The sequence below is a fragment of the Coregonus clupeaformis genome, chromosome 8, assembly GCF_020615455.1.
Source record: "Coregonus clupeaformis isolate EN_2021a chromosome 8, ASM2061545v1, whole genome shotgun sequence".
Taxonomy (NCBI): domain Eukaryota; kingdom Metazoa; phylum Chordata; class Actinopteri; order Salmoniformes; family Salmonidae; genus Coregonus; species Coregonus clupeaformis.
The window spans coordinates 48,222,308-48,239,903 of record NC_059199.1 but is presented as its reverse complement, the minus strand read 5'-3'; the positions used below and the strand labels follow the sequence as shown (position 1 = coordinate 48,239,903).

At 42.5% G+C, this 17,596-nt stretch overlaps 1 protein-coding gene across 1 annotated transcript; it reads right to left on the bottom strand.

Moving 5' to 3' along the window:
- Positions 1-6,164: 6,164 nt before the first annotated feature.
- On the bottom strand, positions 6,165-17,102 carry LOC121572879 (ribonuclease ZC3H12A-like). The gene is made up of 6 exons (XM_041884912.2): positions 17,004-17,102; positions 15,033-15,626; positions 9,700-9,839; positions 8,340-8,574; positions 8,014-8,114; positions 6,165-7,830 (listed from the first exon to the last, which is right to left on the bottom strand). Exons 1-6 carry the CDS (start codon positions 17,036-17,038, stop codon positions 6,797-6,799), a joined length of 2,139 nt encoding a protein of 712 aa, XP_041740846.2. The 5' UTR covers positions 17,039-17,102; the 3' UTR covers positions 6,165-6,796.
- Positions 17,103-17,596: the final 494 nt, after the last annotated feature.

Below are 17,596 nucleotides of genomic sequence, written 5' to 3'. Positions count from 1 at the left end.
TATATGTGCTTTCTTGAGCAGGGGGACCTTGCGGGCGCTGCAGGATTTCAGTCCTTCACGGCGTAGTGTGTTACCAATTGTTTTCTTGGTGACTATGGTCCCAGCTGCCTTGAGATCATTGACTAGATCCTCCCGTGTAGTTCTGGGCTGATTCCTCACCGTTCTCATGATCATTGCAACTCCACGAGGTGAGATCTTGCATGGAGCCCCAGGCCGAGGGAGATTGACAGTTATTTTGTGTTTCTTCCATTTGCGAATAATCGCACCAACTGTTGTCACCTTCTCACCAAGCTGCTTGGCGATGTTCTTGTAGCCCATTCCAGCCTTGTGTAGGTCTACAATCTTGTCCCTGACATCCTTGGAGAGCTCTTTGGTCTTGGCCATGGTGGAGAGTTTGGAATCTGATTGATTGATTGCTTCTGTGGACAGGTGTCTTTTATACAGGTAACAAACTGAGATTAGGAACATTCCCTTTAAGAGTGTGCTCCTAATCTCAGCTCGTTACCTGTATAAAAGACACCCGGGAGCCAGAAATCTTTCTGATTAAGAGGGGGTCAAATACTTATTTCCCTCATTCAAATGCAAATCAATTTATAACATTTTTGACATGCGTTTTTCTGGATTATTTTGTTGTTATTCTGTCTCTCACTGTTCAAATAAACCTACCATTAAAATTATAGACTGATCATTTATTTGTCAGTGGGCAAACGTACAAAATCAGCAGGGGATCAAATACTTTTTTCCCTCACTGTATACACTAGATGACTGGCAGGGTGCACTTTTTTGATGCCACCGCGCCTCCATCTTGCCACCCCTCCACCGTTGTAAAAAATATGCTATAGAAATGCATTTATTGTCTGCATTTGTTATTGCCACATATATTCTATTACAGACACCTTAATGCATACTATTAAATAATATTATGTGAGCTAAACATAAACAAATTAAACATTTTCCTTAAAGTGTAATTTGTAGAAAGTTTTAATGTCACTGTCCCCAATACAACAACAAAAATACTTAAATAAATGTAATTTTGTCATTGAAAATATGTATTGAAATGCTGAAGAATTCCATTCATTCATATGGCACGGTGTTTCCCAACTCCAGTTCTCCAGTACCCCCAACAGCACACATTTTTGTTGTAGCCCCAGACAAACTCGCCTGATTCAACTCATTGAGGGCTTGATGATTAGTTGGCAAGTCAGGTTTGCTTGTCCGGGGCTACAACAACAATGTGTGCTGTTGGGGGTACTTGAGGACTGGAATTGGGAAACAATGGCATTGAGGATTGCTTTTTCTGGGGAGTTCCAATATGGTCGACCGGTGGCTTCAAAGCCTCTCATTGGCCCATACATAGCATCAGCATTCCAGGGTTTATATACAGTACATCATTGGATTCGAACCCATGCTTGCAACAGTACACACAGTACATGTGATCTAGAGGCAGCGGCTTAGACAGCTAGACAATCTCTTCCGCATTCTTCCACTTTTTTTAAAGGTGGTGGAATGAGATAATGTCTTAGTGTTGGATGGGAAGAATGCAATACGTTACCTTTTATGCGGTACTAATCACATTATTGTGGGAGCACCTCCTCTAAGAGAATGACTTAGGCTGTTTGAGAAGGTTTGAATCCTGAGCAACCTGTCTACACATTGTTTGAAGTACAATTGACCAACACAGCTACTATAGTAGGTAAAAGCTGTGTGCTGGAAAACCTTGGTAGAGCATGGGTAAAGTAGGCATTGTTGTGCTCATGTGAATTTCCTTTCTTCACACCAATCCCTACTTAACGCTTAAAACATGTTTTTTTGTTTTTAATTCCATGCCTTAGGAGTTGGTTGGCACTTTAATTGGAAATCTGTAGAGTGATTGTTTCTGTGCAATGGTTCGTATCCCAGCCCTCACCTGAGTAACATTTCTCCCTGGTGATAAATGTCTGTCTTGGCCAAAGCTGTGCTAGCTTGTCAGTGGAAACATTTAACTCAAGAAAATATGTCATATATTTTACATCATTGTAATTAATTAGCATTGCACATTTCTGGAGACTTAAAAAAAATAAGGACCCAGAGTGATTACCAAATGAAAATAGGTTACCCTCAGACTGACTCAATGCTTACAGTCAGGCCTACAATTGAAGTCGGAAGTTTACATACACTTAGTCATTAAAACTCGTTTTTCAACCATTCCACAAATGTCTTGTTAACAAACTATAGTTTTGGCAAGTCGGTTAGGACATCTACTTTGTGCATGACACAAGTAATTTTTCCAACAATTGTTTACAGACTCACTTATAATTCACTGTATCACAATTCCAGTGGGTCAGAAGTTTACATACACTAAGTTGACTGTGCCTTTAAACAGCTTGGAAAATTCCAGAAAACGATGTCATGGCTTTAGAAGCTTCTGATAGGCTAATTGACATAATTTGAGTCAATTGGAGGTGTACCTGTGGATGTATTTCAAGGCCTACCTTCAAACTCAGTGCCTCTTTGCTTGACATCATGGGAAAATCAAAAGAAATCAGCCAAGACCTCATAAAATAAATTGTAGACCTCGACAAGTCTGGTTCATCCTTGTGAGCTATTGTGAGCCATGGGACCACGCAGCCGTCATACCGCTCAGGAAGGAGATGCGTTCTGTCTCCTAGAGATGAACGTACTTTGGTGCAAAAAGTGCAAATCAATCCCGGAACAACAGCAAAGGACCTTGTGAAGATGCTGGAGGAAACAGGTACAAAAGTATCTATATCCACAGTAAAACAAGTCCTATATCGACATAACCTGAAAGGCCGCTCAGCAAGGAAGAAGCCACTGCTCCAAAACCGCCATAAAAAAGCCAGACTACAGTTTGCAACTGCACATGGGGACAAAGAAAGGTATTTTTTGGAGAAATGTCCTCTGGTCTGATGAAACAAAAATAGAACTGTTTGGCCATAATGACCATCGTTATGTTTGGAGGAAAAAGGGGAAGGCTTGCAAGCCGAAGAACACCATCCCAACCGTGAAGCACGGGGGTGGCAGCATCATGCTGTGGGGGTGCTTTGCTGCAGGAGGGACTGGTGCACTTCACAAAATAGATGGCATCATGAGGAAGGAAAATGATGTGGATATATTGAAGCAACATCTCAAGACATCAGTCAGGAAGTTAAAGCTTGGTCGCAAATGGGTCTTCCAAATGGACAATGACCCCAAGCATACTTCCAAAGTTGTGGCAAAATGGCTTAAGGACAACAAAGTCAAGGTATTGAAGTGGCCATCACAGAGCCCTGACCTCAATCCTATAGAAAATGTGTGGGCAGAACTGAAAAAGCGTGTGCGAGCAAGGAGGCCTACAAACCTGACTCAGTTACACCAGCTCTGTCAGGAGGAAGGGGCCAAAATTCACCCAACTTATTGTGGGAAGCTTGTGGAAGGTTACCCGAAACGTTTGACCCAAGTTAAACAATGTAAAGGCAATGCTACCAAATACTAATTGAGTGTATGTAAACTTCTGACCCACTGGGAATGTGATTAAATAAATAAAAGCTGAAATATATCATTCTCTCTACTATTATTCTGACATTTCACATTCTTAAAATAAAGTGGTGATCCTAACTCTGAATCCGAATTTTTACTAGGATTAAATGTCAGGAATTGTGAAAAACGTAGTTTAAATGTATTTGGCTAAGGTGTATGTAAACTTCTGACTTCAACTGTATGTTTGACACCCCTGGTCTAGTTCCTCGTCATGAGAAACAGTGTGTGTGTGTGTGTGTGTGTGTGTGTGTGTGTGTGTGTGTGTGTGTGTGTGTGTGTGTGTGTGTGTGTGTGTCTATTGACAAGCGACCTGGTCAATATTTTATTAGTGGAAGGAAAATACAATGTAAGCACACAGATGGCATTGTCTTACGTCAGATAGCACGACTATTCCGCTTGTACAGATTGAGGGACGACACCTAATGTAAGACAATGCACTAATGGAGAAACTGTTTCCTCAAAATGAGTCATGAACTGATTAAACCCCTGTTTCTCTCCACAACAGCAGTTTGGTGAATTTCCTCATTCTCACAATAGCCATGATATTTTCCCATCAGTAATAATAGTAGTGAATAGCATGTGTGAACAGCTCACAGCACAGTGAGTCACAACAGAAGTATTACAGTAGAAAGACTTTAAAACTCCCCCAAAAGATGAAGGTTTATCAGTACCACTACCAAAACTGTGACAAAACAACTTTCCTACATATTATCCATCATCAAATCATGTTTTATCTGTAAAGGTTTGTCTACAACATTTTAAACATTTGGGGAGATACATTAGTCTGTGATAGTGTATCACATTTCATTCTGGTACTCTGATTCCATTTGTTTAGGCTGTTTTGTTACTTTCATCACCACTTCCTGTCTCTGCGTTGCTACTTCCTGTCTCTGTGTTGCTATTGTGTCACACTGTGCATTATATAACCTATCTCACGTCTTGATTCGAAAACTGCAATTATTAATTGCCTGTATCCACACCACAATTCCATGTACACTGAAGAAAATAAAAAAAACTACCTTGGCAGCTCATGAACACATAGCAGGGCACTGAACCTGTCCGAAAAACAACGATCTGAAATTATAACAATAATACACAAGCCATCTGCTCTCACATTGCTGCACACAGTATGAATATAAAGTAGAGAGTGGCAATGGCAAAAAATATTATACTCTTCTATTCTATTGATTTTAGATATATTATTTATGTTTTTGTATTATAAAGAGGTATTTTTATTAAGAATGCATATACAGCTCTGGAAAAAATTAAGAGACCACTGCAAATGTTTCTTAAATCAGCATCTCTACATGTATGACAGCCATTTCATTCCAGTGTCTGTTGAATTCCAACACAGGCACACCTCATTCTACTGAATTAGGTACTGATTAGGTGATCACCTGAACCAAATCTTATTTAACGAGGAAATGTATAAAAACCACTGCTGTGGTCATCACTATCCTCTTGCAATAGGACCAGCTGGATGGCAAAAACAGTGCTAATAGTACCTCAAAAGTAATATTAATCAAAAAATAACTATTGACCATGCCAAAAGAGTTGAAAAGGAACGTTTTGAGTGAGAAAAATAAGGGTTCAATTCTGGCTTTACTGGCAGAGGGATACAGTGAGCGTCAGGTTGCTTCCATTATTAAAATTTCAATGACGGCGGTTCATAAGAACAAGTTCAAGCAGCAGACATTGGGGACAACAAAGCTACAGACCGGCAGAGGGTGAAAACGACTCTCTACTGATCGAATGTCACTCAACAACCGTAGGATGACATCAAGTGACCTACAAAAATCATGGCAAACGGCAGCTGGGGTGAAGTGCACAGCGAGGATGGTTCGAAACAGGCTCCTAGGGGCAGGGCTAAAGTCGTGCAAAGCTAGAAAAAAGCCCTTCATCAATGAGAAGCAAAGAAGAGCCAGGCTGAGGTTTGCAAAAGACCATAAGGATTGGACCGTAGAGGACTGGAGTAAGGTCATCTTCTCTGATGAGTCCAATTTTCAACTTTGCCCAACACCTGGTCATCTAATGGTTAGACGGAGACCTGGAGAGGCCTACAAGCCACAGTGTCTCGCACCCACTGTGAAATTTGGTGGAGGATCGGTGATGATCTGGGGGTGCTTCAGCAAGGCTGGAATCGGGCAAATTTATCTTTGTGAAGGACACATGAATCAAGCCATGTACAAGGTTGTCCTGGAAGAAAACTTGCTTCCTTTTTCTCTGACATTGTTCCCCAACTCTGAGGATTGGTTTTTCCAGCAGGACAATGCGCCATTGAAAACTTCTGGAATGTGATCAAGAGGAAGATGGATGGTCACAAGCCATCAAACAAAGCCGAGCTGCTTGAATTTTTGCGCCAGGAGTGGCATAAAGTCACCCAACATCAATGTGAAAGACTGGTGGAGAGCATGCCAAGACGCATGAAAGCTGTGATTGAAAATCTGGGTTATTCCACTAAATATTGATTTCTGAAGTCTTCCTAAGTTAAAATATTAGTATTGTGTTGTTTAAAAATGAACATTAACTTATTTTCTTTGCATTATTCGAGGTCTGACAACACTGCATCTTTTGTTATTTTGACCAGTTGCCATTTTCTGCAAATAAATGCTCTAAATGACAATATTTTTATTTGGAATTTGGGAGAAATTTGGTCAGTAGTTTATAGAATAAAACAAACATGTTATTTCTACCCAAACAAATACCTATAAATAGTAAAACCAGAGAAACTGATAATTTTGCAGTGGTCTCTTAATTTTTTCCAGAGCTGTATATTTATTCTCTGGACATTAATGTTCTTCAATGAACATGACCCATAGAGCATCTACTTCACTACCGTACTAGATAGTTAGCCGTGACCCACCATTATTGCACACTGTGCCGATAATACATAACTAATCTTGATACATAGGCCTTAGGGAACTAATATAGACATATGTACATGCATACTGTAAGAATATTGCTCCTCGAATGCATTACTTTTACCCATCTAATACATTCAAGGGTCTAAAATGATTTATTAAAAAGATACAATTTGCATCAACAATCAATTGCCTCCGGTTTTATGTTATCAGAGGCAACATAAGCGACCTAGTTCCTGAAACACTTGGCAAGAATACATTTGGCAAAGCAAATACAGTAGGAAGATCAATGTTTCCCTAAAGTGGAAAACACAAAACTTGACACAACACAGATCTTTACAGTAGCTTGGACAGTTTTTCAAGAGATGCTTTCAACTGAAAGAAACTACAAATCCCTCCAGCTCAGAGCAACGAGCCAATCACAGGCCCGGAGATTGCAGGGTGAGGATCTCAGCGGCCAGTCTCTGTGGGTCCATGAGCTGGGGGAACATGTCCATGACCTTGTCCACCAGACGGCCGTTAAAGATGGCCAGCAGCTTCTTCCTGACATCCTCCCTCTCCTTGCCGTCCTCCCTCTCCCTGCCCTCCCCATGGGGGCTCGGCTGTGTCCGGGCAGGGGACCAGTGTCTCTGTTGCTCCACCTGAGCAACGCTATGGAGAGTCTGAGGATAAGTCCTGAACGGGTCCGACCAGTAGGTCTGCTGTGGAGGGTAGAACCTGCCCTGTTGTTGGAAGTCATTGGGGTGGCTGTCCTGATGCATACTAACTGGATACATTGGTGCCCCATAGTTGGGGTAACAGGGGGGGCAGTAGGTCATCATGTCTGGGTTGTGGGTGTTGTTGTGGGTGCTGGCTGGGCCCATGCTATAGTGTGGGCTGTGGTGTTGTTGGTATCCTGCGCTGGGGCCCAGTGAAGGTTGAGCATGGGAGCAACAGCTACAAGGCAGGTTGCTAGGGAGAGAATAGTGTTGTTGTCTCGTACTGGGGGCGGACTGTGACTGGCAGTTCCTGTACCCAGCGTTGTCATAGCGATCACAGTGGTTTCTAGAGGGGTCAGACGCCTGGCTCTCAAAGGAGCCCAGCCCAGAATCTAGCTTCTCTTGAGAGCCACTGGGCAGGGCCGAGTCCAGGTCGGTCGGGGAATGTCGGTTGGTGCTGGCCTTCTTAGCTGGGGACCTCCAGCTGGAGCGATGGCCTCCCTTGAGAAGAAGAACATTCTCACTGGTGAGGCCTTTCTTCAAGGAGCCATTCCACTGTTCTAGGGTCAGTTTCTGAGCCATCTCCTCCTCCAGGGAAAGGCCATTGGCAGGTCCAGAACCTGTGGTGGGGTGTTTCTGTTGTGACAAGGGCAGCTTGGCCTTCTCCCGCAGCTCGTCAGCCAAAGAGCGATTGGATTGGTTGGCTCGCTCTGGGTGGTAGAATTTACACTTTATCCCATAAGTGCATTTCCTTCCTGGATTCATGAAATATAAACAAGAGTTAATTAGTACCGTTGAGTTTTTGCACATACAGTACAGTACATTTATTACATCCATTACAGTATTTGTGTCCGTTTGTTAATAATTATTTGCAAATGTTCCCCCCACCCATCTGTAAGGTCAACCACAGGATGACCCCAGTAGAGATGTGATCTCACCATAAGGACATGGCTGTTTCCGTGGTAACCGAGGAACCTTCCGTAGAAAGTTATCTAGTGTGGGACCATGGCGACCCAGGGGGTCATCAGGGGGCATGAACCTGAGAGAGGGGGAGTAGAGTTTAGATTCATACTACACTGTGGCTAATGTATACTAAACAATAATGCATAATTAGCATATATTAAGTTATAAACATTCAGAAGCATTTATAATGGCTTATTCATTAAAGTTATAGAACTGTAACAATTGCATTATTAGTTAAAACATTAGTTATTTATCCATTGTGTGTATTTCATGGTTAATAATAAGCTACCACAAGACTTACTTGTCATTGACGAACGAGTACATGAGCAGCCTCTCCTCGATGAAGCGCTTCCACTCCTGTCTCTCGCCCTGAAGGTCGCGGTATGTGTCGTTGGATACGATGATACCGCCTGACTCGTACGCCAGCTTGACGATGAAGCGATCGTCGTAGCAGACCACACGTTTGCCCGCTACACGCCGCGAAGGGGTGAACACCATGATCTTCTTTCTCTCCAGCTCGCGCAAAATGTGTTGATCTTTAGAGTAGAGAAAAAGATTAACGTTAGATAGCCATTCAATTAGTTAATCATCAATTAAGTATTAATTAAGAGATCAATCATGCATTCACTTACTAATTCACTTGGTGCCGCCTGATCTTTATGTTAAATAATTTTTTCCAGGCAACAGATTTCACACCTTCTTCACAACACTTTTACTTCATCTCTCCTGGGGGCAACATGTTGTCATCGTTTGTTGCCAAACTTTATTGGAACTCGAGCAACTAAGATGCTCTGATAGTGTGTCGGCTATAGCGTGTATGCTCAACGTTTATATGATATTTGGCACACACATATTAAAAGGACAACGTTTAATTGAGGAGCCTCAGATATTTTACATCTTTCAATTAAACTCAATTGAACACTTTCCATCTATATGTTTGTGACAAACATCATATAAACATTTGAGCATACACGATATAGCTGGCGTTTGGCATAAATTGGCAATAAAAGTTACTGTAAGTCAGCCAAGCCAAGCCTTCTGTCATCACAGCAGCAGCTCCGTGAGAAGAGCATTTTTATGTGCTACTGCAGGAAGTAATAAAGACGTTGAGAAAAGTCCCTAATTTAATCAGATGAATAAGAGGTGGTTTGGAGATAAAGTTCAGCACAGGTTGCAATTTGGAAACAGAATAAATACTGTATCCGTGTCAGGTTTTCCCCTCCCGCTCTCTACACTGCTCTCACCAAGAGTTGGGGAGTTGCACCACGTTGAACCCTGACCCGTTTTCGTGCCTCAAGTTGTTTGCCTCTGCCTCAAATTCCGTAACTGGCCAAGGCCAAATGGCAAACTGTTTCTTGCTCACACATGAAAATGTTTTATCTTTCCTGACCAAAGAGACACACTCTCTACTCAAACATTGTGATTGTATGCACATTTCCTGCAGTCAAAATATCGCATAAGGTATTATATAATGTGCCGTCTCTGATTAAAAAAGCATATAAACTCAAAATTTCATTGAGTGCCTAAAACAACATGTCCACCCCACTATATGTATTGAGGAGGAAATCTACTGGATTACATAGGCTACAATGAGGGCTGTGGTGTGATACAGAAAAGGAAGTAGACGTTGGGCCCTGTGTGGTGTATTCCCGACATCTTACCTGTGATGGGGACATCTGGTCTGGACTGCTCCTTCCTCCATGAGGGAACAAACACAGTGATATCAGTATGACCCCTGTCCAGGAAGAAGTTCACCGCCAGCTGGATTCCCAGGCAGGAAAATACTTCCTTGTTCCCGTGGCTACAACAGAGAGGCAATACAAATAGATATTGTTGAGCAAGCAAGCTAATCAAACCCTTCTTTGTACACTACACTTCCTTGTTCCCGTGGATACAACAGAGGGGCAATATAAATAAAGATTGTTGAGCAAGCAAGCAAATCATGTTCGCAATGACTTATTTGTGTGGTCAGGGTAAGTGGCACCCTATTCCCTACATAGTGCCTATGACTCTGGTCAAAATAAGTGCACTATATAGGGAATAGGGCGCGAATTGTGACGCAGCCTGTACCTCAAGAGCAATTAACAGCATTGTTTGAAAGTGTGCCCGCAATTACATTTTAGTCATTTAGCAGACGCTCTTATCCAGAGCGACTTACAGGAGCAATTAGGGTTAAGTGCCTTGCTTAAGGGCACATCGACAGATTTTTCACCTAGTCGGCTCGGGGATTAGAACCAGCGACCTTTCGGTTACTGGCACAACGCTCTTACCCACTAAGCTACCTGCCGCCCAGCAATGACTAGAACAGTTATTTTTGAGGTGAACACACTTAAATATACACAATTACAGCATTTGCATTGCAAATGAAAACTGTGTATACACAAATAAAATGTGCACTTGTCTCATGGTAGGCTAACCACCAACTAGGTACACTACTACTACTACTACTACTACTACTACTAGAATCTGGATAGTAGGTCCTAAACCAAATGTCTAGGGGTAAATGGATTTCACTGGTAATGTTGTGTCATTTATAGGCTTTAAAAAGGTAGACTCAGCAAAATGACGTTGCCACAAGCAGCACCACAGATATTGAGATTAGCAAGATGTAAGACTTCGCTTTCACACAGTATCTGCACATGTGCACAGATTCGCTTCAAGCTGTTACAGCGTGGTAGCACAGAATTTCTAAACCCAGAAGCGCAACATAGCGAGACTTCCAAGTACGCTTGCGAAGGAGACCAAGCAGACCAGGCCGGGGTTTGAGAAGTCAATGACAGAAGTGAAAAATTCTTCCTTAGTTGTTAATTTTCTTGAAATCTAAAGGCACAACCTAGATTCAAGCCAATGCCTTAAGTATTTGAACATGTTATTACTCCAACCTCGTGAAATTGACAAACTTTTAGTCATAAACAACCTTATATCAAAGGAGTGCCTTTGATTTGACGGCCTGCACATGCGTAGTTCGGCGCGAGACGACCGTTAGACCCGATGACGTGTTTCTGCAGCTGAACTTAGCTAGCCAACATCGCCATTATATCGCCTACAAGCGTGATCGGTGATTTCTATTGGAGAAGCAGTTTCTGCCTATGTTCATACTGTACAGTCTTTGGTGGAAGTCACGGGACCAAAACAGCAGAGAAGTTGAGCCTCGCTCTTCAATGCTCTTAGTTGTTGCGGAATTTACCCACTATTCGGGCCCTATAAAATCTGCGATGCGGAGAACGCGGACGGAATCACGGAATCCAGACATTAACACGGAATTCAACAATATTCCAAAATCTATTGGACTTAGTAGGGTATCAAATAAATGTATAGAAAATTAAGTAATTTGATCAAGTTTATCATAAGAAATGAACACAATGCATCAGTGATTCGTATTTCCTGAACTTTCTGAAGAGGCAATGAGAATTCCCCCCGATGATGCTAATGAAAAGTATTCTAGTAGATGGAAAGGCTTTCTCAATTAAATGTTAACTACAAAGTAGCCCATGCTTGCTTACCTAGCAGAATGATCATGATTTTTTGTATCAATCCATTGGGTATTTATTTTGCAAACTCTACCATATGTGCGCACAAAAACACAGCTAAACAACAGCATCTTGCTAGGTGAGCACTGGAATTATACACACAAATCTAAATTTCTTTTTTTTTAACCAGACCTCAAAAGTGGTCTCCTAATATGGTATAAGATTGTTGTGGACTTAAAACATCAAATTTAGTTGTTTTTCTATTAATAAAGTGTGATTTTGAGAGCGAAAAAACTGGGGAAAACTGAAACCTGGAAAAACTAAAACGGAGAAAACATAATTTTGGGAAAAAATTAACGGAATCAGGCAAACAATAAAACAGATTTTATAGGGCCCTACACTATCCCGTTTACTTTGTGCATCTACGTCATATCACTGAGTCTACCTTTAATAAAAACGTGTTATGGTAAAGATTGACTGTTGGACTGGTAAATGTATACCAGTGTAATCGCTGTAATCGCACCTTTGGCAGTGATTACAGCCTCAAGTCTTCTTGTGCATGACACTACAAGCTTGGCACACCTGTATTTGGGGAGTTTCTCCCATTCTTCTCTGCAGATCCTCTCAAGCTCTGTCAGATTGGATGGGGAGCGTCGCTGCACAGCTATTTCCAGGTCTCTCCAGAGATGTTCGATCGGGTTCAAGTCCAGGCTCTGGCTGGGCCACTCAAGGACATTCAGAGACTTGTCCCGAAGCCACTCCTGCGTTGTCTTGGTTGTGTGCTTAGGGTCATTGTCCTGTTGGAAGGTGAACCTTCGCCCCAGTCTGAGGTCCTGAGTGCTCTGGAGCAGGTTTTCATCAAGGATCTCTCTGTACTTTGCTCCGTTCGTCTTTCCCTCGATCCTGACTAGTCTCCCAGTCCCTGCCGCTGAAAAACATCCCCACAGCATGATGCTGCCACCATCATGCTTCACCGTAGGGATGGTGCCAGGTTTTCTCCAGACTTGACGCTTGGCATTCAGGTCAAAGAGTTCAATCTTGGTTTCATCAGACCAGAGAATCTTGTTTCTCATGGTCTGAGAGTCCTTTAGGTGCCTTTCGGCAAACTCCAAGCGGGCTTTCATGTGCCTTTTACTGAGGAGTAGCTTCCGTCTGGCCACTCTACCATAAAGGACTGATTGGTGGAGTGCTGCAGAGATGGTTGTCCTTCTGGAAGGTTCTCCCATCTCCACAGAGGAACTCTGGAGCTCTGTCAGAGTGACCATCGGGTTCTTGGTCACCTCCATGACCAAGGCCCTTCTCTCCCGATTGCTCAGTTTGGCCGGGCGGCCAGCTCTAGGAAGAGTCTAGGTGGTTCCAATCGTCTTCCATTTAAGAATGATGGAGGCCATTGTGTTCTTGGGGACCTTCAATGCTGCAGAAATGTTTTGGTACCTTCCCCAGATCTGTGCCTCGACACAATCCTGTCTCGGAGCTCTACGGACAATTCCTTCCACCTCATGGCTTGGTTTTTGCTCTGACATGCACTGTCAACTGTGGGACCTTATATAGACAGGTGTGTGCCTTTGCAAATCATGTCTAATCAATTGAATTTACCACAGGTGGACTCCAATCATGTTGTAGAAAAGCTCAAAGACGATCAATGTAAACAGGATGAACCTGAGCTCAATTTTGAGTCTCATAACAAAGGGTCTTTTATTTTTTATACATTTGCAAACATTTCTAAAATCCTATTATCACTTTCTCATTATGGGGTATTGTGTGTAGATTGATGAGGAAAACAATTTATTTAATCAATTTTAAAATAAGGCTGTAATGTAACAAAATGTGGAAAAAGTCAAGGGGTCTGAATACTTTTCCGAATGCACTGTACATGTATTATCCACATCAAAGGGCAGGCAGTAAATAAAATGCAGGCCTGTTCCTGTTGCACTGTGAACTGATATGCATGCTCAGATTTGCATACTTGAGCGATGAGGGAGAGACGTGCCTATACGGGTGTGAGTGTGTATCAAAGTGGGAAGGAGGCCAAAGGAGACAGAGGAGCAGTGGATGAGGGAGTGAGAGGGGGTGTGAGAGAAAAGGTTGAGGGTTCTTCCAGGCTAACTCCAGCCACCCAAGTCATAGACTGTTCTCTCTGCTACCGCACGGCAAGCGATACCGGAGCGCCAAGTCTGGGACCAAAAGGCTCCTGAACAGCTTTTACCCCCAAGCCATAAGACTGCAGAACAGTTAATCCAATGGCTACCCGGACTATTTGAATTGACACCCTTTTTATTTGCACTGACTCTCTTGCACAGGCTCTATGCACATACTCACTGGACTCTACCCACACACTCACACATACTACAGTGACACACCAAAACACACAGACACACTTTCACACTCTTCACATATGTACATATTACGTCAATTACCTCAACTACCTCGTACCCCTGCACATTGACTCGGTACCGGTACTCTTTGTATATAGTCTCGTTACTGTTATGTTATTGTGTTACTATTTCCTTTTTTGTAATTTTTTCTTAAATCTTTAACTCTGCATTGTTGGGAAAGTAACCATTTCCCGGTAAAGTCTACACCTGTTGTATTGACAGTGTCACTTGATAGTGACTGAGTGTTGAGGGCTGAACCACCATCCCGACTTCTAGCTAGATCATAATTATTAGGTTAGGGCAGGAGTTTAGCGTAATAAGGAAATGATCTGTACTTTAAGACAGAGGGGGAATTCTGCTGGTACAGTACAAACCACGTGTTCCTTCCTAGAAACACTTATCTACAATTACTGGAGAGATTAGATTAAGGCTGGTCGAAGCCTGTCTCTACGTTTTTTCCATGAACATCATCGGTTAAGAGTGATTATGTCTACTTTATGTCCACCCCTCCATTTTCTGCTATTAGAGCACAGATCTGAGAGCACAACTGATTTGTTTGTAATGTTCACAACTGAAGAGCACTTTCATGCTGACTCAAAGACTTATTAGTAGTGGAGGTGGGGGTACGAGGAGTCCTGATGAGTGGCCAGTAATGTACATGATGCCACAGACCCCTGATACCTTCCTCAATGCAAACCAATTAGGTATCCTCAGGACCCTATCAAAACACAGCTGAATGATACATTCTGCTATAACGATCACCAGCAAACAGCAATTCAAGACACACAGGTAGTTTCCCGGACACAGATTAAGCCTAGTCCAAGACTAAAAAGCCCTTTCTATGAAGAATCTCCATTGAGCATGCTTTTTACATTTAAGTAGACACTCTTATCCAGAGCGATTTACAGGAGCAACTAGGGTTAAGTGCCATGCTCAAGGGCACTTTGACAGATTTTTCACCTAGTCGGCTTAGGGATTCGAACCAGCGACCTTTCGGTTACTGGCCTAACACTCTCAAACACTACGCTACCTGCTGTCTCTTTTAATCTAGGACTAGGCTTAATCTGTGTCCGGGTAACCAGTTCTCAGACCCACAGCATGTAATCCTACTAAGACTCATAGCAGCATCTATTTAAATTCTCTACTCACCTCATAGCCATATTGCTCCCATCGATCACTATGGGTTTCAGGTCATCTCCCTCCTCACTGGCTGCCTCCTCCCAGCTGGGTGGAGGGGTGAGGGGCAGGCTACTAAGGGTCTCCCCTCGGGCCATCAGGACAGACATGGTAGTTGGGGCTACCTCCTTCTCCATCCCTTCTGGACTGGCTCCAGTCCGCACCAGCTCCCCCAGAATCCTGTTAGTGTCTGTGTTCAGGCCAAACTTCTGCAGCACGGTCTGGACCTGCGCTGGGGAGTAGCCCAGTTTACGGTAGAAGTCCAGCTGAGCCTCTCCAGGATCTGTGGCGGTCTTGCCGCTCTCCTCTGGGGCAGAGCTTTGGGTGCCACTCGGGTGCATTCTCTCACAGATGGGATAGGGTGGATGATGATTGTGGAAGGCAGGCAGAGCAGAGAGCCATCCGGCTGTGTCGTGGGTCTCTGTGGGGCTCAGACGGGCTGTGTAGGAGAATTCATTCCATGGGAAGACCTCTGCGACTGGGCACAGCTTTGGGATGGGACTGACTTCTATGTTCATCTCTCTCTCTCTCTCTCTCTCCCCTTCGGGCAGTGCTAATATGTCACACCTGTTTAAAAAAACATTATTGTTTTGGTTGTGTGAAGTGGTATTAAAAATTGTTTCCTCGATCATATCTCATAAATATCACAATGTGCGTTGTCATTTAGATTAACAACACTACAATCATTTTCTGGCTGTCTGACGACAGATCACATCTTACTTTGGTATTGACATTGACATCTGTATTAGTTCTCACCAAAAATACCATGAATAATCAGTTCATTTTATAGTTGTCACAAAATACTAATAATCAGTGGTCATGGATTAACAGCCCCCCTTGGCTACTCTATAAACATGATCAGGATAATGAAATTCCTAAAGTAAAGTTACATTAATTGTCCCTTTTGAACTGTTGATGACAACTGCTCATGTCTGTTAGTATCATTGAATGGAGCCTAAATAAAATGTGCATAAATTATCTATTGTATTCCTTCATACTGTACATTTACAGTAGCCTTATTTTGGTCAGAAAATACGTATGTTATTGATCTAGTTCTACTGTACTATACCTCGACTAGGCTACACTCCTATTCAATGGATAACGGCGATTATTGATTAAGTCGGCCTATAGTGTCTTAGTTAATTGTATCATTGCCTCCTATAATGTCTATTGTCGACCACTACAGTATTTTCAGAAAAATAAATACATTTCCGGTGTTCATTCCCAGAGACATTGTCAGCGAGATGTTAAATGTATCCAACCAACCTGAGTTTGCCTTCTTTGATTTGTTCCGCAAGTTAGTTTTGGAAAATCTAAAAGTCTGACTTCATGAGCTTTTGACACCGTGTTCTGGTCCAATTTTGGACTGATACGGTACTCCTTAGTCCAAGGACAGTCCATGTTCTGTTTAAAGGGCGGATTGGCTCTGAAACAGCCAAATACTCCATCTAAACGTGAATCGATTCTCAATTGCGATACGGTTCAATAAACACAAATCCCTCTACTTTCATATCACATCTAAATAAATACAAAATACACACTTACTGTACACTGTGTTAACAGATTTTAACACAATTGTAGCTGATGTTATTTTTCAGTGACAACACGTTTGTGGCATCTGTCTTCCGTTTACATACAGATGTTTGGAGTTGCAGATATCCAATTAGCACAGGTAGGCGAGTCCACTCACTGCTTCCTTGACAAGCGCTGTAATTTGGCAGTGTGGGAACCCTACCCCTATAAAGGTGTGTATCAATTTAACCTTTATTTGTATTTTTATTATCTCTTTCAAAACCGTACCGCAAGCGATGCGTGTTTATGTTCAGACCGAGCGTCGCGGCTCTTAACAAAACTCCACCATACAGAATACACCTCAATGATCAAGGGCTACATGTTGCCAAATAAGAAACGCAGTAAACCCGTCAATGTAGTTAGCCTACTTACCAGTAATTTATAGTCCAACTGTTTCGGCCCTTCATTTTTATATGTTCGTGTTGTTATCCATGTCAAATGTGTTGCTGTCTGTGAGTGTCACCGTGGACAGTAGGCTACACCATCAAATATTAGAGTCGATGACATCATAGTCATACGCTTCAAACTCTGAACAAGGAAATAGAGGGTTTTCCCGCTTGATGACCAATGTCCGCGGAAGAGAGAACTGGCTATGACGGAAGATGGCGGAATCTGAGGTTTTGTTTGACACTCCTAGTGAGTTAAGTGAAACTAATAGTACAGAAGGTGAGAATGAGTGGGTTACAGTCGCGAAGAAAAAGGGAAACGAGAAGTGAAGCTATTTTGGAAAATAGGAAACCACTAGACTCGTTTTTAGTCGGAATCAGGGTTTTGGATCAATGCTTTTTGGGAAATCCGTTTAACGTCTCCAGGAGAATCTGGAATGTGTTGGAGGAAATTGTGGAGTCGGTGAGAGTCACAAGAAGTGGTCTTACTTGGTTGTTTTGTGTGTCTGCGGAGCAGAAGAAGCGAATTTTAAGACTCAAAAAGATATTGGAATGGAATATTTCCTGCATGGATTTTTG

Bases quoted from the DNA above. Each gene is read 5' to 3' on its own strand.
- LOC121572879 (XM_041884912.2), bottom strand. From the start codon at position 17,038: ATGAAGGGCCGAAACAGTTGGACTATAAATTACTG. The intron at 9,840-15,032 runs GTGAGTAGAGAA...TCTCTGTTGTAG, and splicing joins GGGAGCAATATGGCTATGAG to CCACGGGAACAAGGAAGTAT. The intron at 8,115-8,339 runs GTAAGTCTTGTG...CCCCTCTCTCAG, and splicing joins TACTCGTTCGTCAATGACAA to GTTCATGCCCCCTGATGACC.